A 26,908-nucleotide genomic window follows, 5' to 3' on the forward strand; every position below is an offset into this window, starting at 1 on the left:
GACAATTTGGTATTGTTTGATTCTTTTTGTAACTCTTTGCTAGCACAGTCTGAATATGATTTCAGAAATGTTGGCGAAAAATGGACAAACCATCAAAATGGTGGAAAGATTCTTGACAGAAAATAACATCACTTGCAATCATGCAATCGACTCATCATGAGCCACAGAATCAGAGGAAAAAATGTATTAGCATAGACATGAGTGAAAATTTGTTGTGTTGTATTTTTAAGACTTATTTCTTCCTTTTTGGTGAGTCAGATGAATAGAATATTTATGCTTTTTTTTTTCTTCGACAGTCTGGATCATGGAGGAGAGACCATGATTAAAGGAGGACTACAAAAATGTAGGTCGACACACATGCCTTTTCTTCACAGGACACCATTTTACAATAGACCAGCATAAGGTCTGAAATATTAAATGTTTTGATTGTGTATATGCTGTCAAAAAAATGTATGTGGAGCCGAAAAGATCCAAGGCCAGTCTGATTCTTGAACATATTTTGTGGCCTTATTAATGTTGTTTTCTTGTGTCCAGATTTCTGTCGTCTCACACTGGATCCAAACACGGTACACAATCGTCTCTCTGTTGTAGAGGGCAACAAAAAGTTGGTATATAATCCAGAACCGATGTCACATCCTGATCATCCAGAGAGATTTGACGCCGAGTCAAATCATCAAATAAGACATGACGGCTGTCCGCAGGTTCTGTGTAAAGAGCGTCTGACTGGACGCTGTTACTGGGAGGCTGAATGGAGTGGGTTGGGTGATATGGCAGTGGCATATAAAGGAATCAGAAGGAAAGGAAAAAGAACTGACTGTGTGTTTGGATTCAATGATAAATCCTGGAATCTGAGCTTCTTTAGGGAGTTTCTGATCGCCTGGCATGATGGTAAGGTAACACACATACCTGCCCCATCACCTCCCTATACCAGAGCAGGAGTGTATGTGGACGAGCCGGCCGGCATTCTGTCCTTCTACGGCATCACTGACACACACGCACTCAGACACTTACACACATTCAACACCACATTCACTGAACCCCTCTATGCAGGATTTGTGCTTTATGAAAATTCAATGTCTCTGTGTGATATTGAACAAGAGGGTGAATAATTTCTGTTAAAAATGTATAAACGTTACATAACAAAACGTCAAAACAAGTGTCAGTTTAAAAAAAATATAGCTCACGTACCCTTTTCAAAACATTTCACAAAATGAGGTTTAAGTTTCTAGATATTAAAACATTTATAGGTGTTCTCCAAAGTGAAGAAAAAAATCTATGGCTGTCAAATTGTGTGTAATAATGTAATATATAATTAACTATATCGATTAAGGTTCTGCTAGGACATGGCATGAAGGCATGAAGACGTAGGCCCTGTTTACACCTGGTATTAAGATAGGAGACACATTCCCTTTTACACCTGGTGTTTTAATCCGTCTCTTTTGTCCACTTTTAACCACTTCTGTCCTGATTTCTTCAAGGGGAGGGTCTATGGGTAGCAAATGTATGTGCTTTTTCAGATCTTTCAATCTAATGGACATCTAATAAGTATCAAAGTATCAATGGGTATCAAAATTATTCCAAGCTTCCCAGTTATAGGGCTTTCATGTAAAATTTTTAACTGAAACTCGTATTTACAAGTTTGATTCTGATAGCATGTGAAGGCAGTATTAATACCAGGACTGGTGTAAACGGGCCCTGCATCGCTTAAAAATGTATGAAAAGGTGTCTCTGAAAAGTGAAGTTACTGCTAAGAAGAGCTCCAGCATCTTTTGTTTGCTGATTGCACTTCTGTTATTTTCTATCTAATGCAATGAAATGGAGATTTTTTTTTTTTAAGTGTGACTTAAAGAAGGCAGGACGCAAGTATGTCATATAAAGTTATTTAGTGCGCTCGCATAATTGCAATGTGAAACCAAACCAAAACTAACCGAATGTATACAATGTATCAAAACATGAACTTTGGTTTGGACCTTGGTGTGGACTTTCAGGTGTGAAAACCCCCTTAAGTGTCCAAAAACCTTCTGGGGCCACTGTATGCTATTCCTGTTTTTTTTTTTGTTTTTTTTTGTCAGTTATGATGACAGTTTAATCACATGAACACAACCTGCTCGCAGGGCTATATGTAATGCTTGTGTCTCATTATATGATTTTCAGCAGATTTTCAGTAGTTGTCTTCATATACAGCCGCTGTAGGGCTGGTGTAACCACAGTTGTGCCAAATGAAAAGGGTCTTTTTACTCTTAAAGGTGAAGGATCCAAGGATTCTTCACAACCATACATTTGTGTTTTCTTTTCTTTCTTTTTTATGCTCAATTCATTTTTCTAATCATTTTATTATTCAATTCAATCGTAATCATTTATAATAATCATTTAAACAATTTATATAGGCCTACACATTTTATTGAATCATTCATTGATCAGTTATTTTATTATTTTTCCATTGTTGTTTAGTTGTACAGGTTTTTAGTTTCAAGGGATATTTGTCTTCATGAGTAAGAGATCAGAGAATGTCTCCATTTCAAGGGTGTAACGTCACAGGATGATGTTGTGAAGCAGTAATTTACACCACTATTGCTTGTGTTATAATAACACTTGTTGTATTTGTGCTGGTCAGACGAAGTCTTAGCATTGAAACACACACAACTAAGATTATTCAATAAACTCTGATCATTTTACCATTACTTTGTCTCCTGCTTTCTGCTCTTCCATGCTTCCTCCATCTGCCTCTTGGGCTGATAAAAGACTGTTAATACAGTTTTGGGTACTAGACCTGTATGAGCCATTTTCATGCAATTATATATCTGTCCATTGGGTGGCGCTCTGATATGGTATATTAAGGGTAACTAGACAACAGGTTATAATAGAGAGTGGGAGGAAGGAAGACTACCGAAAGCTTGGAAAGAAGTTATAATAATACCTTTAAGAATGCAGGGAAAAGACCCTTCAAACCTTCTAATTATAGGCCAATAGCTCTTACATTGAATGTTTGTACAATTATGGAAAGGATGATTACAGAACGGTTGACATATTTATTGGAAAAGAGAGGATTAATATCTAAATATCAAAGTGGTTTTAGAAAAGGAAGAGGAACAATGGATCCCATTGTATGTTTGGAAAATAAAACTAGAAAAGCACAGATAAATAAAGAATATGCTATTACAGATGTCGAGAAGGATTATGATATGATGTGGAGAGAGGGACTTTTGATAAAACTAAAAATAATGAATATAGGTGGAAGAATATACAATTGGATAAAATATTTTAGGGCAAACAGAAATATCCTGGTAAGAATAGGGAATGAAGTGTCAAATAGATTCCAGAAAATGGAAACACAAGGGAGTGTAATAAGTCCATTATTTTTTTCTATAATGATCAATGATGTTTTTAATCAAGTACAGCAAGATATAGGTAGATCTCTTTTTGCAGATGACGGGGCTTTCTGGAAAAAAGGAAGGAATATTTTGTATATTAATAGGAAGATGCAAGAAACAATTAGACAATGGGCATAAATTGGGGATTCAAATTCTCAGTGGAGAAAACTAAGACAGTAATTTTCTCAAGAAAAAGGATTGTTCCAGAAGTGAGTCTGAAGATGTATGAGATCGTTGGAGAGGGTGACGGTTTTTAATTTTTTAGGTATTTACTTTGATACGAAACTTACATGGGATGAACATATAAACAAAATAGTGGGGAAATGTCAGAAGGTGTTAAACATAATGAGATGTTTGTGTAAGTGGAGGGCAAATATTTCTTCATTAAAAACAACAATAATAATAATAATAATTCATTACATTTTATATAGCAATTTTCTCTGCACTCAAAGGTCTTTACACAGAAGGGGGAATCTCCTCAACCACCACCAATGTGCAGCATCACCTAGATGAAGCAGCCATATTGTGCCAGAACGCCCACCACACATTATTGGTGGAGAGGAGACAGAGTGATGAAGTATAATCATCAATCAGTATATATGGGGATGATTAGGAGGCCATGATGGACAGAGGCCAATTGGCAAATTTGGCCAGGATGCCAGGGTTAAACCCCTACTATTTTCCAAAGGACATCCTGGGATTTTTTATGACCACAGAGAGTCAGGACCTCAGTTTAACGTCTCATCCAGGACGGTGCTTTTTTTGATAGTATAGTGTCCCCATCACTATACTGGGGCATTAGGACCCACACAGACCACAGGGTGAGCGCCCCCTGCTGGACTCACTAACACCTCTTCCTGCAGCAACCTGGTTTTCCCAGGAGTCTCCCATCCAGGTACTGACCAGGCTCAACCCTGCTTAGCTTCAGTGGGCAACCAGTCTTGGGCTACAGGGTGATACGGCTGCTGGCTACAGTAGTCAGATACAGTAGTCAACTACAGATCTACAGTAGTCAACATTTGAAGTGGATCAAAAATGTTAATCAAAGCTGTCCTAAGACAAGAACGGGTTTTGTTCAAAATTCATGTATAACTTTGATGAAAGGTTTTGATCCACTTCAAATGTTGACTACTGTATTAATGTGGCACTGATCCGGTCTGTATTTGATTATGGTAGTGTGGTATATCATATGGTATATATAGCCTACCTTGTGGAAAACTCAATAAAATACAAGCTCAAGCTATGAGACAGTGTTGTGGAGCAGTAAAGATGACACCCATTCCAGCTTTACAAGTCTTGCTGAGAGAGATGCCACTATAAATGAGAAGGAAACAATTAATGATCAATTACTGATTAATTCAGCAGCAAAAGTTTTATGATTCAAATTCTGATTGGAGAGAGGGTGAAACCCAGAACAACAGCAGCTTTACTTAAAATATTTGGAGAACACAACTACTAGTGCTTATTCTTTAGGTACTAGTGCCTATTCTTTAGATACTACCTTTTTAAAAGATACTAGTAGTTATTCATTAGATTCTAGTGCCTATTAAATTGGTACTAGTACTTATTTATTAGATATTAGTACTTATTCATTAGATACTTGTACTTATTTCAATAGTGACTAGTAACTATTCTTTTGTTACTAGTAACTTTTTTTTTTTTTTTTTTTTGGCCATTGACTTCTATGGGGATCTGTCATTCAGATATCAACTATTCAGTTCTGACTAGTGTATTCCAATTGTGACTAGTACATATATATTAGATACTAGTAGTTATTTATTAGGTACTAGCTTACTAAGGACCTGCAGGTGTACAGATCAAAAGCAGTGTATATACACTCTCTGTCTGTCCTCCTAGACCTGAACATACCTCTGTCGGCACTCTCTGTTTCTCTGGGTTAAAGCCTAACAATTATAAAATTAGATCCTTGTTTTTAAGAGAGATTATTTCTACGCCTTATGTTATTTTCTACTGGAACAGTTTCTTTAATAATGTAAATTGGACTCAAGTTTGGTCATTACCCCAAAAATTCCTCCTTACAAATAAGGTTAAGGAAATCTCATAATTCATAGTTTATCCTACAAAGGTATTCCTACAAAACTTTAAAATTGATATTGATTTAAAATGTTCTTTCTGTGAATGCTCCATTGAAACAATTTCTCATTTGTTTTGGTCTTGCCAATATACCCAGTATTTTTGGAATAATACTGGAGGTTTTCATTGCTGATAATATTTTAAAAACATTTTCTTTATCTTATGTGATTTGGAAGGATGTTGGTTTTATTATAAATGTTATTTTATTTTTATGTAAATTTCACATTCATAAATGCAAGTTTACAAAAGGCAAACCTCTTTTTATGGTGCTTGAAAAGTAGATAAAAATGTAAGTAGATGTGATGTCAAAATCTAAAAATAGTAAAGCAATTAAAACGATTTATATATGTTCCTCCTTTAACATTTTCACATAATATAAAAAATAAAATAATGAATGGTGCTGACCTGCAAAGTATATTTTCTGTATTTAAATTGCATTGTAATATCCTATGGAATTGGTATATGTATAATGTATATCTGTTTGTAAACTGATGCTTATATGTACCCTCTCGTCTTTTTATTATTATAATTATTTTTATTTCTTTATTTTATTTTATTATTTTTTTCTCCCTTGTTCCTTCTTGTTGAGGCATGTGAAATATTTTTGTTATATGAGATATGGCACTGTACATGCTACCTGCTGTTGACAATAAATTCAAATCTCTGTTGGCATGAAAAGGAAGATGAGTAAAAAGAAAAGCGAAGAAAGGATTATCACTCGTCTCAGAATAGAATATACAGGGCTCGGCTCAACAAGACACTTCATCTATGTAGACATATAAATGGAATGTGTTTACATTGCAAACTACCAGAATCTGTCCAACATGTGATGATGGATTGTTATCAGTCGGCTACTGCTGGTCTTTCAAAGAGGGGAAGCTCATTTTCAGCCTACATCATAAAAATGTTCCATATTTATACGTAAATTCTGCTTTATGTTCCTTTTCAAGAAAATGCTCTGTGACCCTGTCGTACAATAGTGTATTTTCCAGTGACTTGACCAGTGTCCTCTCTATGGCCAGCAGAGTTAGGTATAATTGTATAAATGTAATAATATAATAAAGGTATAAATAATAATATAATAAAGTATAATAATACTACTACTACTAATATATATATTTTTTTATATAATTATTTTTTAATCATTACTAATAATAATATAACATATAATAATAATGATAATAATAATAATATAATAAAGATTTAAATGTTTAATTGTTTGAAATGTATTATGAAAATTGGCAAGCAATTTCGACAAAATGCCATGAAATAGGTTGCTGCAGTTTGTCTTTCGGCTTTACTTGCAAAGAAATCCGCGATGGGACTGAGCTAGAACAGCTTCAGCATCAGCGACTTTTTATTGTATGAAATTGCTGTCAAGCAAAAGGAGACGCAGCCTTTCGACAGACCCTCCAATCATCACGCAGAAGCCCGGAGTCCAGGCCAGCCCACTCCTCATTCTATGGCTCTGCCCCAGAGACGCTGAGCGTCCGTGGGCGGGACATAATCGCAGCATTTATCCAATGACCGTGTAGTTTCGAAGCACTGAAAAAAACTGTTCAAAGCAGCCCCATAGAAGTCAATAGGCTTGTTTGAGATGCGCCTTGCCTCGCCTGAAATGTATGCGAGAGTAGGCGCTGCAGTGAGAGGAGGAGTGAAAAAAGCGCAGGCAAGCCGGACAGATCTCTCTTCTCGTAGTGGATCTGACACTTGCGAGATCAAAGATGGATATCGCGGGATTCACGCTCGTGCACAGTGTTGCTAATAAACTGGATGTAATTCAAGTTCTGTTGCTTTTATATGAAATCAAATAAAATGAACAAGACACCCAAAGTAGCCTACTTGTTATTTAATTCCATTCCAAATACATGTTTATCAATATTTTTTTCTTTAATACAGACATGTGTTTTTATTTTTTTTATAAAAATTAAATAGCATGACCCAAAGAGATCGCACTGTCAGATAGTTTGGGAATATTCACACATACATAAAACATGATATTGGAGTTTTAAAATCAAACATTTTAAAAGAGAACAATACATCACAGTTGTTTAAACCAATGAGCATTTAAGCTGTGTCGTCAGCAAGTCGTTTCCCATCGTGCTTTTGATCAGCGCAGTCGGTGGAGAGCAACTGCCCTCGACTGCAGAATCCGACACGTGCGCCTTGCGGTCGCGAGAGATTTGGTCAGCATGACATCAGAGCAAGGCGGACCGCACTCGGACACATTTCTAACCGGCATGCATCTCGCGCTGATCACCGGTGATCGGTTCTGCGCAGATTTTGCTCATCTCAAACAAGCCTAATGGACGCTGGGCTTCAACAGGGAAATGCACTGTGACGCTTCGGGAATGTATGAGGAAATCGAGTCAGCCGACCTGCTATATGTAACTGATTCTGAACGAACTCGTCTTTGAGATGAACGTGTTCTAACGCATTTTTAGTCAATAAAAATGTTAACACAATTAGTACATATTTGACCATTAATTTTTTGACATTATAGGGGAAGCCGAGCTTCCCTTTCAGTCTTAAAGAAATCCCCACTGATTGTTATGTAGGCTATATGAAAAGGAAATGAAGGTATTAAAAGAAGTACTAGAAACATTAAAACTAAACTTCACTTTAAAAAAACATCGTTGGAACAGCATTGAGGAAAATATATATACAATTAATGAATTTTTTTTATAGAAAAATGTCTGATGGAGCGAGTATAAAGGTTATTATATATATAAAAAAATGTCTTCCCCTACATTCTGCCAAATCTTAGGCTTGTTTGAGATGCGCCTTGCCTCGCCTGAAATGTATGCGAGAGTAGGCGGCTGCAGTGAGGGGAGGAGTGCAAAAAGCGCAGGCAAGCCGGACAGATCTCTCTTCTCGTAGTGGATCTGACCATTGCGAGATCAAAGATGGATATCGCGGGATTCACGCTCGTGCAGTGTTGCTAATAAACTGGATGTAATTCAAGTTCTGTTGCTTTTATATGAAAATAAATAAAATGAACAAGACACCCAAAGTCCTTTTTATTTAATTCCATTCCAAATATGTTTATCAATATTTTTTTCTTTAATACAGACATATGTGTTTTTATTTATTTTATTTTTTTATAAAAATTAAATTGCATAACCCAAAGAGATCGCACTGTCAGATAGTTTGGGAATATTCACACATAACATATACACATAAAACATGATATTAGAGTTTTAAAATCAAACATTTTAAAAGAGAACAATACATCACAGTTGTTTAAACCAATGAGCATTAAGCTGTGTCGTCAGCAAGTCGTTTCCCATCGTGCTTTTGATCAGCGCAGTCGGTGGAGAGCAACTGCGCTCGACTGCAGAATCCGACACGTGCGCCTTGCGCTCGCGAGAGATTTTTGACATACGTCAGCATGACATCAGAGCCAGGCGGACCGCACTCGGACACATTTCTAACCGGCATGCATCTCGCGCTGATCACCGGTGATCGGTTCTGCGCAGATTTTGCTCATCTCAAACAAGCCTCTTCTGATCAACACTCCCGTTCGCGATATTTTTTTCCCCAGGATGGTAGGGGAAGACTCATGAATATTCATTGAGGAAGTCATCCCTGATTGGTCTGATGACCTGACTTTCCTAATGAATATTCATGATACCCCTCCTTCAGATGCGCAGCATAGCTTCTTTCGTTATTGTTTGTGACTGAAAGCGATAAACCAGACGGATAACTGGTTATTGACTACAAACATTAATTTTAGTTTAGTTTATTCGTGTATGTGACTGATTTCTGAGAACCGAGAAACTCTGGACCAGGCAGCACTCAATATCCTCACGGTCACCGAGGAGAGAAGCGCGCCGCACCTCTGCAGATAACGGGACCGGGGAGACTACAAGACTATCAACCGCTTCCAGGGGGGAAACCGCGGAGTTCATCCGCCTTAAAAACAGGCGTTCAGGTGATCTGTTGATTTATTTTGGTTCATTAGAATGAAGAGGCCATTTCAAGGTTTTTCATCCACACACACACGCAGTAAAAAGTACCCGACCTACGTGATCTACGAGCCCAATACTGACAATACATTTAAATTAAATGCAATCAAACAGTTTGTGATTTTGCTTATTTTATTTTAATATCTTATATTATGTATGATCTCTTACCTTGAAGTTTGTTTCTTTGGTTCCTCATTGTTTACTCATGGTTGCTCATTCTATTCTTTTATTTGACCATTTTCTTCTGGACAGTCAGGGGCGTAGCACCAAATTTTGGGCCCTGGGTACAAACCATCTTGCTGGGCCCCCGTACCAAATACCATAGTGATACCAATGGGTGGGGTATTCCATTTTTATCATAAAAACACTTAAAATGTAAACAAAATAAGCCACACTCTGATTAATATATTTTTGTTTTATTGTCAAAAGTACAAGTTAATTGATGATTATTTGTCTGTTTAAAATAAATGCAGATTATAGAATCACAGGGTACACTAACCGCCAAACTAGACATTCAGTCTTTGAATTACGTTTTTAAAATAAGTAATTTTCAATCATTAAGATGTGCATTAAACTGAGAACAATCCTGTTCTTAATGTAAGAGCGTGCGCAAGCTAATTTGCATAACATTGCGGTAAAATAGGCGCTAACGACCTGTGTTTTCGCGGGTGTTAGATTTTGACAATGGAGGGAAATATACAGTGTTTTCATGTAAACTTCTGACTCTGGGGAGAACTGCAGCAGAAGAGGAGACAAGCTGCGCATCTGCCTGGAGTGGCAGTGTGTTGAGCTCCCAGCTCCGCCTCCGTCTGCTTCTCACTCCGTTATTTACCCAGAAACATTGTTTGCTCGCTATGTAGGTTGTGATACTATAAAGTATTGATATATAATTCAAATAGAGTACGAACATAAATGTATGCTATTCTACCTGGAGTAGATATTTATGTTAAAACAATGTCAATGCTCGATGATGCATTTGGAGCTCACCTTTCTTTTAAAAAAACTGAGTGAGCAACTGCTTGCCCTCATTTGCCTTTCTCTCTTTAATCTTCTTTTCTTTTCGTTTCTGAGCCCCTGATTTTCCTTTCTTAAGGAAAGACATGACTCTTCCCCTGTCTTCCTAGTTCCTATTATGGCTCACTCCAGCTCCTGTCTCATCAACTGATTCACCGACCGCAGGTCCGCACAGTGTTGCCAGATTAGAAATGTCGAAGTATCGTACCAAAACCTCAAAATGATCGTTTTTTGAGAAAAAATATCGTATACGAACCAAACGCATAAAATATAGCTATTTTCCAACAATTTTATTTTCCAAATAATTTTACAGCCAATTTAAACAAGCTGTGTATACGCTCACACTAACTGGAGGAAGTCTGGCTACTTAACTTTTTTTTTGCCAAAGTGCAAAAGATATGCCGACAGTCCACATTTTGAACTAGACTTTTTTTTTTTTTAGCACTTTACTGCTTCGTTTTGTTAAACTGATCTAAACCATAGACAGTATAAGAAAGATCTAAACCAGAGAATGTCTAATATGGCGAGAAGTTTCACTCTCACTACACTTCCGGCTTTTGAACTGGTTGCAGTTCCACTCTGATTCCATATGAGGGCGCTCACAGGACGAGTGCAGAATGAATGGAGGTCAATGGCGGTATACCCCTCAAAATCCACTTTTCTCAGGATATAATTTTTTGTCTAGTAATTTGAATGTTGTATTCGAAAGGAGATGCAAAGAAATTACACATTGCTGGGTGTTAGATTTTTTAGAGTCACTTATTTGCTTTAAAAAAGTCTTTCAAAATGTCAGTGACGTCAGAATGCTGACGTCATTAGCAGAATGCTAGCGTGTTATGGGCAACAACAACTCAACCTGTAAGAAATCAAAACGACATAAGTACTCGTTCATTCAACTTTCGACCTAAAACCCATGTTGAACTTGCAAAATCTACAATCACATCTGAGATTTCTCATTTTGCACTCATGGCAAGCGCCCCCAGTGGAACTCTGGTGGTACTACAACCAAAATTCGGTACAATAGGGCTTAATAGGGAGTGGACAGGCTCTCCGTAGACGGGCTCTGTCTAAACCAAACTGAACTGTCTTCTTCGGCAAAACTGTAGTGTAGTGTTGACGTGCGGGCGACACCGTGTGGTGCCTTGTGTGTGTGTGTATCGGTGTGTATACGTGCTTGCGTGCAGTCAGGCGAGCCTGCGAAATGATTCGGGGTCAGAGAGAGGTGTGTGTTTGGACCGGTTTGGACGAACGACTGAAAACTCTGAAATTATCGTACATTATGGGATTTTTTTCATTATTGATCGTACAGTGGTCAAAATTATCGTACAAATATGATAATTATCGTACATCTGGCAACACTGGGTCCGCAGCAGAAGCACCTGAACTGCGGGTCGTACCATTTACATTGATTCGAGAGGGGTGGTGGGGCCCTGCACAGCATGAAAAGGACTTTTTTTATACCAAACCAGTGCCTAACTACAAGTTTAGTTTTGCACAGGAACTTTTTTATTTGTACATAAATGCTATACACATGTTAGTGCATATATATGTATGTATAGAAAACTGACTTCTAAGGCAGTTAAATTTAATGAATTAAAATAAGCTAAAGTAGCACGATTGTTTAATATTTTGTCACAACTTAATTTAATTGTGTTCAATCAACCTAATATATTTAAAACTGAAGTTTACTTAATTAATTTGTGTGAAAACTACATGAATCATTTTTGTTGACAACTAACTGGGCAGTGGATCTGTAGTTCCCAGCATGCTTTGCATGGGACTGAATTAGGAGGGTAAATTTAGGGATTAAAGTGTTATTTTATGTGTTTTTCTGTAAATGGAAAGATGTTGTTTGTTAATGTTAGTGTTTAATATTCAGTTATGTTAGAAACTTAGAGGACTTTCTGTAATGTTTTTGAATTTTGTGGTTACCATTATGTTGAAGAGTGTAGCGTCGCTTCTTTTCTGCAGCAGACAACGGTGTCATTTCCTGAAAAATACGTACATACCATTTAAGCTACTCTTTCTTGAAGGTATAACAAATATATGTATAATACTAGAGCCCGACCGATATAGGATTTTTAAGGCCGATACCGATACAAATATTTGGTGATTTAAAAATCCGATATATCGGCCGATATATATATATATTTTTAACTTAAAAAAGCATGCTTAAAGAGGTTGCAACACATGCAGCAACAAAGAATCACAAACGGCAGTTGCGCAGTAATACTAATGTAATGCGGTCACAGGTGTGTGTTTGTTGAGTACTTTACAACGGCTTCGAACGCGGCTCAACCAATCAGAATCAAGGACTGGAACTATCCGTTTTATAAAAACAAATTAAGCTCCATCCTTTATCTTTACTAAAAGTAGTGAGAACGACAATCTGCATTAATAGACACAGTTTTAGGTAATAGTGGCCCACAGCTGATTAGCAGAAGTATTTCAGTAAGACAGTAATAACACGAGTTAGCCAGTTAGCAGGAGACCTACACAATATAAAACACAAAACTAAGTAATTTGAACACCTGGTAAAAAAAAAAAAAAAAAAAAATATATATATATATATATATATATATCAGTAATTAGTCATACTTACAGATTGTGATTCTGAGGAGCAAGTTGGTCCAAATAAGCTGGGTACTGACCCATCTTTCTAGAGCAAGCGTTTTGCGAATCCTGCGTATTTTCAATATTGCCAAAATTACCCACAAATGTTTTTTGTTTTTTTTGCAGAAATTGAGGAGCATAAGCTCAGATAAAGAAGGCCTAAGATCAATCAGATCCAAAAAGAAATACAAAACATGTGCTAATTGAAAGAAAAAAAGTTGACAAAAAAAAGAATCCTATATTTAGTGATAATATAGAGTAAGAAGAGTTCTCTTACGAGAGGTCTCTCGTACTGCGTAAGATATCTTACGCTAGGGGAAAATCCTTTTCCGCGAGATATTGAAGCCAAAAATTATCCTTAATTTTGTAATAATGCAAAACGCGTTGCAGCAGCAATGCAGACATAGGCGAGACAGCTCGCGCGCCTATTGGCTGCTCTGCGGCAACTGCAGCAGCCTATCGAGCGAGGCCTGGCGTGAAGTCAGACCCAATCAGGGCACTTCGCGCCCGCTGCGTCACGTCCCGCCGAAATGGGCGTGGTCTAGGCCTATAAATATCGCTCGCAGGCAGCTATTATCTGATTTTTCATCCTTCAAGCGAAGCACACGCATCGCTGGAGCTGGATTAGAAGCCGCGCCGTCTGAGAGAGAGCACCTTCAGCGGGACGAGTCACTGAAGTCGCTGGCCGCGCCGCCTTCCTTGCCTTCCTGCTGCGCTATCCGGCGTTATATCCTTTCTCTGCTACTGTGTTTATGTATGTGTGTGTGCTCGCCGCCGCGACACACACTCCCATTGCACTAAAAGAGCTGGGCGTCTTTTTCAAGACGCCCCTTTTCCTGATCACGCAGCTCTCGCGCTCGCTGACGGCGACTGCCCTCACTGCGAGCTAGTTACTGCCTATGGTGACTCTGAGGACTCACCTGGCATCCTTCTCCGAGACTGCTCCTCCGCCCCCCCACCCCCAACCCGCAAAGCTTGCCGGTTCGCCCGCTTGCCTTGCCTGCTTGGGGGACGATACCTGTTCTCCCTCTGTTCGAGCCGCGCACACCGCGCCGCTCACAGAGGATGTCAGGAGCGGGCGGTCACGGGGCTAGCTTTCTCTCTCCCTCTGTTCAAGCCGCGCAAACTGCGCCGCTCACAAGGGAGGCTGGAAGCGGACGGTCGGGGTTCGTTTTTCTTTACGTTATAAGAAAGCTACCCTGCCTCTGCGCCCCATTCATGCGTCACTCACCGGCGAAAGGAGAAAGGTGTGTTTTTAGTCCCTCCGAGGATGGACTGACCTTCAATTTCTCATACATTTCCCAGTTCCCTGATCATGCGACTGGAAATATCAATATTGCAGCAGGCGAGCCTGTTTTAATACAAGCGCGCCTGCAAGCATACGCCGAAGAAAGCATGTGACGCTGTTATATGCTCGTGCATCCGAAAGCCTTTGTGATCCCCCCTGTGGCTCAGTGGCGGAATCATTGGTTTTCCTCACGAGAGACCGGAGTTCGAATCCCGGTCTAGCGGCAGTTAAAATTATGCCGCCAATGCTTCGCTCTGTCAGTTCCCTGAAAAGCGACTGCAGATGTGCATTTTGCAGCCAACGAGCGCGTTGCACAACCCGCTCGCCTGCACCCAAACACCGTTTCTATGGTTTCCGTGCGTCACTGGCGAAAGGAGAAAAGAGCGTTTCTGGTCCCCCCGCGGACGGACCGACCTCCTCTTTCTCGTACATTTCTCATTCCCCTCTGAAGTTCGGGCGACTGGAAATGTCAGTATTGCAGTGAGCAAGCCTGTTGTAATACACGCATGCCTGCAAACAAACGCCAGCACGTTGACGCTCTCTTATAATACTCGCGCTAACTGTGTTATAATGTGTCTCCCCCTGTGGCCCAGTGGCAGACACTCAGGTTTTGCACGCGAGAGACCCGCGTTCGATCCCCGGGTCTACCGGCAGATAAAATTATGCCGTCAATGCTCGCTCTGTCAGTTCCCTGAAAAGGCGACTGCAGATGTGTATTTTGCAGCCAACGATGCGATCAGCTCAGAATGCTGCGTCTGCTGAGCACAGCTCAATGTTCGACAGTATAAAGCTGGGCAAACTGTGTAAGACCCACATTTCCCCATCAGTTCAGGCCGTACCCCGCCCTGTCTGTATGATGAAATTCGCGTCCCATCGACGCTGCTATATGTGGAAGAGTGAGGCTGCACCCCTCCCTCTTCCCGGACTCCCTGTGAGTTCCCTGAGTGATTGTGCACTATATGTACCCCGGGCTTTCGCCCTTGGGTCTTTGGTGTCAGATCTCAGCATGCACGGCGTTTTACATTGGGTCCCCTAGCGTAAGATATCTTACGCAGTACGAGAGACCTCTCGTAAGAGAACGTACTCGGTTACTAACGTAACCTCGGTTCTCTCTAGAAGAGGGAACGAGTACTGCGTATCTTGCCGTGCATGCACACGCTCTGGTTGCTTCGATGATGAAAAACCAGATAATAGCTGCCTGCGAGCGATATTTATAGGCCTAGACCACGCCCATTTCGGCGGGACGTGACGCAGCGGGCGCGAAGTGCCCTGATTGGGTCTGACGTCACGCCAGGCCTCGCTCGATAGGCTGCTGCAGTTGCCGCAGAGAAGCCAATAGGCGCGCGAGCTGTCTCGCCTATGTCTGCATTGCTGCTGCAACGCGTTTTGCATTATTACAAAATTAAGGATAATTTTTGGCTTCAATATCTCGCGGAAAAGGATTTTCCCCTAGCGTAAGATATCTTACGCAGTACTCGTTCCCTCTTCTAGAGAGAACCGAGGTTACGTTAGTAACCGAGTACGATTTATAAGCAATTTTTAGGCTGGTTATTATTATTATAACAAGGTGGGGGAAAAAATCACAAAAAAATCACAGAAATTCTAAATTTTTGGGGATGTAGTTATAGCCTGGGTGAGTAAAGTCTAATGCGATAACGGGAAAAAGAAAATCCTCTCCGTGTCAAAACTATGTGAACTCAACATGAGGGTTAAACATGCAGATAGTGTCACTAAAAACTATGCTTTTGCATCTGCCTCAGTAAAGGTGACTTAATTAACACAGTTTATGCATAACCTCATAAAAATAATTTTCCTTGTACTGTGTTTAATGTTTTCAGGAAAGCATCTGTAATAATGGATACAGAGGAGAAGTCTCCATCGTGGAACGCAAGTACTACAAACCATTATATCATCAAGTTATCATATCAAAACATTAAAAAACATCAAAACATGCTGTGTCAAGGTAAAACATTTACAATCACTATAACATTATCCTAATATGAAGGCCAGGCCTCAACAACAGCAAGATCAAACATTTGGAAGACCTCCCCGGCTGACCTAATGACCCGTGTGGGGTCCTCCAGGGGCCCGTCGGGAACCCCCCGAAATACGAGACCCCTACAAGTCCCACTAACCCTCTATTTGTCCGATTGCCCACTATAGTAGACAAATGTCCTGTTGACCCCACCGCCGGTCTCAAGCCACGCCCCCGTCCCACTAACCCACTATTTGTCCGATTGCCCACTGTAGTAGCAAAATGTCCCGTTGACCCTCCCTGACTTGTCCCAAGCCACGCCCCCATCCCACTAACCCACTATTTGTCCGATTGCCCACTGTAGTGGCCAAATGTCCCGTTGACCCTCCCTGACTTGTCCCAGGCCATGCCCCCGTCCCATGGACCCGCTATTTGTCCAATTGCCCACTATAGTGGCCAAATGTCCTGTTCACCCTGACCGGCTCCAAGCCATGCCCCTGTCCCACTAACCCAGGGGTCGGCAACCCAAAATGTTTAAAGAGCCATATTGGACCCGAAAAAAAATAAAAAATCTGTCTGGAGCCGCAAAAAATTAAAAGCCTTATATAAGCCTTATAATGAAGGCATCACATGCTGTAAGTGTCTATGTTAGCTTTATTAGCCCCCTAGTATCAAAATGATAAGTAGCCTACAAATACATAATGAGCATTCATGATTAAATGTTTATTTTCCCTGCAGCGCATCCTGGAGAGAATGACGCACCACGTGACTACTCTGCTGTACGATGGTGCTTTAAGTTTAACTTCCATTATAATTTTAATGTATTACGTTTTATTTATTTGTGTATTATTTTTACAACGTGGAAAAACTTTAAACCTTTCACACGTAAGTTTAAAATATTTGTAAAAGTTTTTCAAGGCGACCGTTATTTAGAATGTGTCACTTTATGGTTTCCAAGGTGACGCGTCATTTCGTGTCACGTGACACACCGCAGCAACAACAGAGCTGAATGAATGATGATCTGCTTTTATGTCATTTTTCCTTTTTTATTCAAAATTTTCACAAATTTGTTAGATATGGCATGAAATATCTGATATTCCGATTGTCAAATATATGCAAGTGGAAGTATTTTGTTGTTTAAACACCATAACGATCGCGTTAGTTGAGCTGTATGCGCGATGGCCGCAGACGCAGTTCAGAGAATCGGATCTGTTGGATTTACAACACGTGAATTCATCCACTTCTCCCGAAACACATCAAAGTAAGTGGTTGGTGAACTGGGAGAAGAATAGAGTAAACTTTAAAGTTACTTACACAATGTGTATCTGATATGAATAAAACGTGTCTAATTATAATGGAAAGGATTATTGCCTCTTCCTTTAACATCAGTGTGTATTTTACAAACTCTAAATGTATTGTTTTTTTAGTACTTAACGTTATATGTCTGAAACCTAAAATAAACATTATGTGATTGAAAACACTGAAAAGTTGTGATATATGACAGCTCTGAGCGCGCCTGTCTCTGGCTCAGCGCCAGCCAACGCGCGAGAGCACATTTGAATTTAGCAGTTGATCAGTCATGCACTGACTGTTCTGATCACACCGATGCGATCGCAGGTGCGAAAGGGTTAAGAATGTTTGTCAGGTTTTTCCTCCTACAGAAATTATATTAAAACAAAAAATATTTTTTCCATTTTCATATTTTTCAAAAAGCTCCAGGGAGCCACTAGGGCGGCGCTTAAGAGCCGCATGCGGCTCTAGAGCCGCGGGTTGCCGACCCCTGCACTAACCCATTTGTCCGATTGCCCACTATAGTAGGCACATGTCCCGTTGACCCCCCTGACCAGTCCCAAGCCACGCCCCTGTCCCACAAACCCACTATTTGTCCGATTACCCACTATAGAGGCCAAATACCCCATCGACCCCCGCTGACCACTCCCAAGCCACGCCCCTTTCCCACGAACCCACTATTTGTCCGATTACCCACTATAGTGGCCAAATGTCCCGTCGAACCATGCCAAGTTTTCAGTTTGCAAAAATACAGATACATTTAGATAATTCAAACTCTTTTCCTTACAAATAAAATATAATTGTATTCATACGTAGTATGCCTGGCATGGCCTTATGTGATTCCATTATGGTACAATGTTGCCTCGAGGCAACAAGCAGTTTTATGTAATTTCCTATGATAAATTTGATGATATATAATGTAAAGTTTTTTGAAAATACTTCTTTACTTACCAATGAAGGTGACTCTGATTTTTTGTGGCTGATTATTTGGACAGAAATTAGTGAAAAATGCCCTTTTCAGTGGAGAAAATATGGAGCCATGTGACATGTGCACGTGTGTTGAAAGAGGGAACAAAATGGACCCCTGTGGGTCATGTGACCACTCTTTTGCATTTTCTTTGGTTAGTATTTGAGTTCCCCTCCCCTTAGAGAGCATTGAACAATTACATTTTATTATGTTTTTATTAAAAAAAGCTAAAATAGACTATGTTGCCTGGAGGCAACACCGTACCATAGAGGGTTAGAGGACTTTCTGTAATTTTGTGGTTACCATTATGCAGAAGAGTGTAGCGTCGCTTCTTTTCTGCAGCAGACAACGTTGCCATTTCCTGAAAAATACATACATACCATTTAAGCTACTCTTTCTTGAAGGTATATAACAAATAAATGTATAATACTACATTAAAATAAAGTATAAAATGTATAATACTAGAGCCCGACCGATATAGGATTACTGCCTCAGTAAAGGTGACTTAATTAACACAGTTTATGCATAACCTCATAAAAATAATTTTCCTTGTACTGTGTTTAATGTTTTCAGGAAAGCATCTGTAATAATGGATACAGAGGAGAACTCTCCTGCTAAAGAGAGGAGAGAAGAGGATGATGCACCATGTCCCAGCAGCGTGTCTATAAAGTCTACAAACTCAATGGATCCACCCATACATTTCAGAAGTGGAGCTGTGACCTCTGAACCCATGTGAGATTATTTTGTCCAGTATTTGAGACAAGAACCTGAAACATCAGATAGTGCTAAGAAACAAAACGATTGCTTTGTCTTCTCTCTGTATCTCTAGGAGAAAGAGAGGAGGCCCAATTTTGTGTTTTTATTACAAATGTTACTCCTGGTAGCTTATTTAAACACACACACACACACACACACACACACACACACACACACACACACACACACACACACACACACACACACACATCAATTCTGGTTAAACCTTAGCTGTCTAAATCATCATTTATAGTCATATTTGTTTTTTAGGCGTTGTATTGTGTTTGCAAATAAGATTTTATATAACATTACAGAGAAAAGTTTAGTAAGCAACTTTTTTTTTTAATTTTTGGCTTTTGTAAAGAAAAGGAGGGAGCATTTGAAATTGATTTTTGAGGTTATCAACATTATGCCACTAGTACTGTTGTTTGAGCTTAACTTATTGAGCTGAACCCATAATATTTAATGACAATATGGGTATTATACATACAATTGAGTGGATGTGTTGTCTATTACGAACATGCAATATTAGGTATAAATATTTATACAACAGAATATTTTAGATACAATTATTAAAACTGCTTTGGCTAATGCCAGGCATATGCACTGATAGACCTCAACTGGTGCTCAAGCATCTGCTCTTTAGGCCTTTTTGCAAATGTGTCCTCCTGAGGGCGCAGCCTTCACAATGAGACACAGTGACAGCAACACAGTTAACACACACAAGTCGAGCAGCATCCATGTGTTCTTGACCTGCCTTCATTAGTGACAGCCAGGTAACAAGTTTTGTCAACTTGATTTATTTTAATTAGTATAGATTTTTTAAAAACTGATTGATTGTAGGCCTCGTTGATTTGAAGATAAAGTTAATCTCTGTAAGAAAGAAATCCTGTAATACTCCTGTTTGTGTATGTTACGTCTTATACTGTCATCTGTTTGGAGCTGTTGTTGTTGTTGTTTTTTCCCTCCCGTACGCTCTTTCTTTTCTTTCACTATCACTGTCAGCAGGATGATGCGGCTACCTGATTGGCTTATCCATCTGTCAATCATCCGGGCGATGTCATCGTCATCATTGCTGTTGGATGATGATTCAACGCGGCTACACCAATGAGGGCGCGCCATGTGCCTATAAAGAGCGCACCTGTGTTGGAGGCGGGAGATGACTTTGTGCACGCTAGAGCTCTCGCTTGTTAGTTTTGCCTGACCTGTACCATTAATTGGATTGATGTGTTCTTTGATAACTCAGTAATGAGACCTCCGTAAGTGAGGCTCATTTGCGCTGTTTTTTTCCTTGTGAGTATCACCATTTATTCTGTCTGGTGGTTTGATCTACTGTTAAATGGGGAAAGAGAAAAGAACAGCTTAGATATCACGTGATATACATATGCCACACTGAGAGATCAATTTGTGTTTAGAACACCAGTTTAGTGATTTGTGCCACTCCTTGTAAGTTTTGTTTTGTTAGTAAGAATAGTTTATTTAGGGCGTCTTTTTGACGCTGAAGATGTTTTGTTTGGTTCTTGCTGGACGTTGATCTAGTCAGATTACGTTGTTGTTTTTTTAGTGAGACTGGTTTTTGGTTTTATTTAGTTTTTTGATTTGGCACAAATCTAGTTCTTTTCTCTTTACCTTTCTTTATTATAATATAACTAATTACTTTGAGGTGTCCTTCTCATGTTGAGACTCATTGTAATAAATCACTTCCCTAAGAAAACTCAATCGGGTGATGTGTTTGATGTTTTCCAGTACACGCTCATTATTTTAATGTTACATTCCTTAATCCCTCTAGATATTAAATAAGGTTGTAACATTAATGGGGGCTCGTCCGGGATAATTATTTATAACTTCTCCCGATGAAATAAATATTGTTCATGTACTGGAAAATTTTGTAATGGTACAGGTCATGGATTGTTTGAATTTGTAAGTTTGTATCGTTCATGTCGTGGAATATAGTGTACTGGATAGGCATAATAATCATGACTTCGTTTAATTTACAATCTTTTGTTGAGAGTCCAACTTTAGAGCAGTTTGAGAAATGCAGAAAGGATGATTTATTATCCATTGCGGGTCATTTTCAGATTCCGGTAGTGAGACAGGCTCTTAAGAGGGAAATTAAAACTGTTGTGTGGAATCGTCTAGTGGAATTGAAGTTATTAGTAGGGCCTGTGTCAGACGAGTTAGATGGTGCGGAAGGTGGTCCTCCTGATCGTAATTTAACGGATCAAGACAGTGCGCGAAGTGAGGTTACTGATTCTGTGTTTGGAACTGAGAGGCGGACCGGTTTATCGCCGTTTGAACCATTTTCACCTGTCTCCCCCTCGACTAAAGAAGATACGAAGTTAAAAGTGCGTTTAGCTCGTTTACAGATGGAAGCTCAAGATAAAGCACATAACCGACAGGCAGATTTGGATATGCGTCTTAAAATACGCACCCTTGAGATTGAGGCAGAGAAGCAAGTAAAGATGCGGCAACTAGAGTTAGACGCTATGAGAATTGTTGGTGGCGTAGCTGTGCAGCCCGTTCCTTCTAAAGCTGCGAGAGCTACTCCTATAGTCATGAGTGCTCCTTCGATTCCAGTCTCAAGTTCGGCAACAAACACATTTGATGTAGGTAAATATATATCGTTAGTACCTCATTTCAGGGAAACCGAGGTTGATTCTTATTTTTGTGCCTTTGAGCGTATTGCGACCTCGCTCGCTTGGCCGAAGGAAGTGTGGACGGTCCTGCTCCAATGTAGATTGGTAGGGAAGGCACAAGAGGTATTTTCGACTTTACCTATTGAAGAAAGTTTAAAATATGAGACCGTGAAGCTGGCAATTCTCCGTGCGTATGAATTAGTTCCTGAAGCCTATAGGCAGAGGTTTCGAAGTCATAAAAAAAATTCTAATTCTACTTTTGTCGAGTTCGCCCGAGAGAAAAGTAATTTGCTTGATAAATGGTGTCATGCAAATAAAGCCAATGATTTTGCGTCACTGAGAGAATTGGTCTTGCTGGAAGATTTTAAGGGTTGTCTACCTGATCGTGTTGTGCTTTATTTAAACGAACAGAAGGTATCCACGTTGTCACAAGCCGCTGTTTTGGCAGACGAATTTGTCCTTACGCACAAGACTGTGTTTTCTCCACGTATAGACAAGACTACTGTTGTAGTTAAAAATTCTCCTAATTTTGATCAGTCTCCCAGAACGAAATTCGTTTCGTCGTCATCGAAAGAAGCTCGTGAGTGTTTTTATTGCCATAAGCAAGGCCATTTAATTGCCGAGTGTAACATCTTGAAACGGAAACAACAGACAGCTCAGACGAAAAGTGTTGGCTTGGTAAACGCTGTAGGTCTATCTCATATTGGACGAGCAGAGGAGGAGAATATCTTTGATGTGAGCTATAAACCTTTTGTGACAACTGGGTTTATTTCGTTATCTGATGATGGAAATGAACAAAAAGAAATCCATATATTGAGAGATACTGGGGCAAGTCACTCTTTTGTCTTGGCAGATGTATTGCCTTTGTCGGCTGAATCATATAGTGGTTCGAGTGTTTTTGTGCGAGGTATTGAAATGGGTGTGGTTAAGGTACCACTGCATCGGGTGTACCTAAAGAGTGCGCTTGTTACAGGGTTTGTTCAGGTTGGAGTACGTCCTTCACTTCCGGTGAAAGGAGTAACTTTCATTTTAGGGAATGACTTGGCAGGGGGTAAAGTCACGCCTATGCTAGAAGTGGCAGATACACCTGATTTGCGGTTTCCTTCTGACGAGTTATCCCGAGATTATCCGGAGGTGTTTTCGGCGTGCGTAACTACTCGCGCGCAGTCAAAGAAAAAGATCACTGATATCGATCTGGAAGATACTTTCATGGTACAAAACCTACCTGTTCAAGAAAAGACAGCTACACCAGAGAAAAAGTCTAGTTTAAAAGGTTTTGGCGGTGTACTCGATCATAATGTTTTAGAGTTGCCTGTAACTCGCGGGAGGCTTATTTTGGCACAAAAGAAGGATCAGTCCTTAAATAAGTGTTTCTCTAATGTTGTTCGATCTGAGACTGTTGAGAACGGACTCCATAACACCGCATATTTTATAGACGCTGGACTGTTAATGCGTAAATGGAGCTCTGTTGCTGACTCCGATTCAGATTGGAATGCTGTCTATCAAATTGTCATCCCCAGTGAGTATCGTCGATATATTTTATCTTTGGCGCATGAACATGTATTATCTGGTCATTTAGGAGTGACAAAGACGTACTATCGCATTCTAAGACATTTTTTTTGGCCAGGGTTAAAGAGAGATGTGGCTAGATTTTGTAGAACGTGCAGTATTTGTCAGGTATCGGGAAAACCGAATCAAGTAATTAAACCCGCTCCTCTGGTACCTATTCCTGTAGTGGGTGAAGCGTTCGAACAGGTGCTTGTAGACTGTGTCGGACCGTTACCCAAGACAAAGTCCGGTAACCAATTTTTGTGCACGATTATGTGTAGGGCCACTCGATTTCCTGAGGCCATCCCGTTGAGAAGAATTACGGCTCCTGTGATTGTTAAAACATTGCTCAAATTTTTTTCCACGTTTGGACTTCCTAGAGTCGTACAAACTGATCAGGGAACTAATTTTTTATCAAAACTTTTTGCACAGGTTTTAAAATCATTGTCTATTGAACACCGAGTATCCAGTGCATTTCATCCTGAAAGTCAAGGATCTCTTGAACGATTTCACCAGACATTGAAATCAATGCTCAGGAAATATTGTTTAGAGACGGGTAATGACTGGGACGAGGGTGTTCCTCTCGTGTTATTTGCGGCACGAGAAGCCGTACAGGAGTCACTGGGTTTTAGTCCAGCTGAATTGGTGTTCGGACACACTGTAAGAGGACCACTAAAAATTCTGAAAGAGAAAATGTTGGAGGTTAATTCTGGGTCAGAGGTTCATGTCTTGGACTATGTCAGTCGATTTCGGGAACGGCTACATCATGCTTGTAGGTTTGCACAAAATTCTCTGGTGAGCGTTCAGTCTGGAATGAAGAAACGATATGATGTAAAAGCTGTGCCTCGTTCTTTTAACCCTGGTGATGAGGTTTTAGTACTACTGCCTATCCTGGGTTCGGCATTATCAGCACGCTTTTCAGGACCCTATGTAGTTTTAAAGAAAATTAGCGAGACCGACTATGTCATTCGAACTCCTGACAGAAGGCGCCAGTCGCGCGTCTGTCATATTAACATGCTCAAGTCTTATCACACCAGAGATGGTTCACGGAGCAGATCTACTGAGGGGACCATAGGGCCCATGGAAGCTTCTGTGGCTCTGACTTGTGGACTACCATTAAATCTGGAGGATGAGGTTAGTGCTGTTGATGACATAGTCCTACGAAATACTTCTCAGCAGTGTGCTAAGCTGGAAAACTCTGAGGTTCTGAAGAATTTGCCGATGCATCTTACTCACTTATCTGATGTTCATGTGCAGGATATTGTGGGTGTTATCACTGATTTTCCATCTCTATTTGGAGATGTGCCGTCGCAGACTACGGTGTTGCAGCATGATATTAATGTTGATGGTGCATTACCTATTAAACAGCATGCATACCGGATGAATACTGTAAAACGAACAATAATGAGGCAGGAAACTGACTATCTGTTGGAGAATGGGTTGGCTATGCCTAGCAGTAGCCCTTGGAGTTCTCCTTGCCTTTTAGTGCACAAGCCTGATGGGTCGTTTCGTTTTTGCACGGATTATCGCCGTGTAAATTCAGTTACCGTTCCTGACTGTTACCCACTTCCTAGAATGGAAGATTGCATTGACAATTTAGGATCAGCCCGGTTTGTCAGTAAGTTGGATCTACTGAAAGGGTATTGGCAGGTGCCGTTAACATCTCGCGCATCTGAAATCTCTGTTTTCGTAACTCCAGATTGCTTCATGCAGTATCACGTGATGGCTTTCGGATTACGAAATGCACCTGCCACCTTTCAAAGATTAATCCAAACTGTACTGGCTGGAGTTCCCCATTGCAACGCTTATTTGGACGATCTGGTATTATATTCAACGGAGTGGTCAGAACACCTGAAACTTCTTCGTGTCGTGTTCGAGCGTTTAGAGAAGGCAACATTGACACTCAACCTCGCTAAATGTGTTTTTGGTAAGGCGAGTGTGACTTACCTGGGTAAAGAAGTGGGCGGAGGACAGGTGAAACCTGTAGAGGCTAAGGTGACTGCCATTACCGAGTTTCCCGTGCCTACCACACGGAGAGAATTACGACGTTTTCTAGGTATGGCAGGCTACTACCGTAGTTTTTGTGTGAACTTTTCTACGGTAGTTAGTCCACTAACAAATTTGCTTAGCCCTGCTCATTCTTTCATCTGGTCTGAGGATTGTCAAAGTGCATTTGAAACTGTGAAAGCTTTGTTGTATAATACCCCTGTTTTAGCTGCTCCAGATTTCGAACGTCCCTTTAAACTTGAGGTTGATGCGAGCGCTGTGGGAGCTGGGGCAGTGCTTTTGCAGGAGGATAATGTCGGAGTAGATCATCCCGTTTGTTATTACTCCAAAAAGTTTAACAAGCATCAACGAAATTATTCCGTTATTGAAAAAGAAACTCTGGCTTTGCTGCTCGCCCTTCAATTTTTTGAAGTGTATTTGGGTTCTTCAAGTGTCCCTATAGTCGTCTATACAGACCACAACCCGTTGGTGTTCCTTGCAAGAATGTACAACCAGAATCAACGCCTTATGCGTTGGTCGTTGGTGGTTCAGGGATACAATCTCGAAATCAAGCATAAGAAAGGGTCCGAGAATGTGCTCGCCGATGCCTTATCTAGAGTGTAATTTTAAAGATTTGAGTGGAATAAACATTATGTGTTTATTCTTATGGGGAGGAGTGTTACGTCTTATACTGTCATCTGTTTGGAGCTGTTGTTGTTGTTGTTTTTTCCCTCCCGTACGCTCTTTCTTTTCTTTCACTATCACTGTCAGCAGGATGATGCGGCTACCTGATTGGCTTATCCATCTGTCAATCATCCGGGCGATGTCATCGTCATCATTGCTGTTGGATGATGATTCAACGCGGCTACACCAATGAGGGCGCGCCATGTGCCTATAAAGAGCGCACCTGTGTTGGAGGCGGGAGATGACTTTGTGCACGCTAGAGCTCTCGCTTGTTAGTTTTGCCTGACCTGTACCATTAATTGGATTGATGTGTTCTTTGATAACTCAGTAATGAGACCTCCGTAAGTGAGGCTCATTTGCGCTGTTTTTTTCCTTGTGAGTATCACCATTTATTCTGTCTGGTGGTTTGATCTACTGTTAAATGGGGAAAGAGAAAAGAACAGCTTAGATATCACGTGATATACATATGCCACACTGAGAGATCAATTTGTGTTTAGAACACCAGTTTAGTGATTTGTGCCACTCCTTGTAAGTTTTGTTTTGTTAGTAAGAATAGTTTATTTAGGGCGTCTTTTTGACGCTGAAGATGTTTTGTTTGGTTCTTGCTGGACGTTGATCTAGTCAGATTACGTTGTTGTTTTTTTAGTGAGACTGGTTTTTGGTTTTATTTAGTTTTTTGATTTGGCACAAATCTAGTTCTTTTCTCTTTACCTTTCTT

General features: G+C 40.2%; 2 protein-coding genes and 1 long non-coding RNA gene across 8 annotated transcripts in view; 2 read left to right on the forward strand and 1 right to left on the reverse strand.

Annotated features, from left to right (window-relative positions):
• Positions 1-26,908, forward strand: part of LOC309475151 (uncharacterized protein) — a 343,736-nt gene that overhangs the window by 293,067 nt on the left and 23,761 nt on the right. For 5 of the 6 annotated variants that reach the window (XM_082137781.1, XM_082137780.1, XM_082137783.1 and 2 more), the window contains 2 exons: positions 297-343; positions 535-2,681. In XM_082137781.1, coding sequence (XP_081993907.1) covers positions 297-343; positions 535-1,109 — 622 coding nt within the window. In that variant the 3' untranslated portion in view covers positions 1,110-2,681. Of the gene's footprint in view, positions 1-296; positions 344-534; positions 2,682-26,908 lie in introns of those variants that run through there. The other variant, XM_082137779.1, reaches the window with a different exon arrangement.
• The window catches only part of LOC309475163 (NACHT, LRR and PYD domains-containing protein 3-like), a 28,064-nt gene continuing 19,268 nt past the window's right edge, over positions 18,113-26,908 (forward strand). Inside the window, exons 1-2 of the mRNA XM_082137814.1 lie at positions 18,113-18,734; positions 19,154-19,312. Coding sequence (XP_081993940.1) covers positions 18,622-18,734; positions 19,154-19,312 — 272 coding nt within the window. The 5' untranslated portion in view covers positions 18,113-18,621. The remainder of the gene's footprint in view (positions 18,735-19,153; positions 19,313-26,908) is intronic.
• Positions 19,326-26,908, reverse strand: part of LOC309475255 — a 239,290-nt gene continuing 231,707 nt past the window's right edge. Inside the window, exon 3 of the long non-coding RNA XR_014197583.1 lies at positions 19,326-20,181. This is a non-coding gene — a long non-coding RNA (uncharacterized lncRNA). The remainder of the gene's footprint in view (positions 20,182-26,908) is intronic.

Source organism: Leuciscus leuciscus, assembly GCF_965113295.1.
Source record: "Leuciscus leuciscus genome assembly, chromosome: 15".
NCBI classification, from domain to species: domain Eukaryota; kingdom Metazoa; phylum Chordata; class Actinopteri; order Cypriniformes; family Leuciscidae; genus Leuciscus; species Leuciscus leuciscus.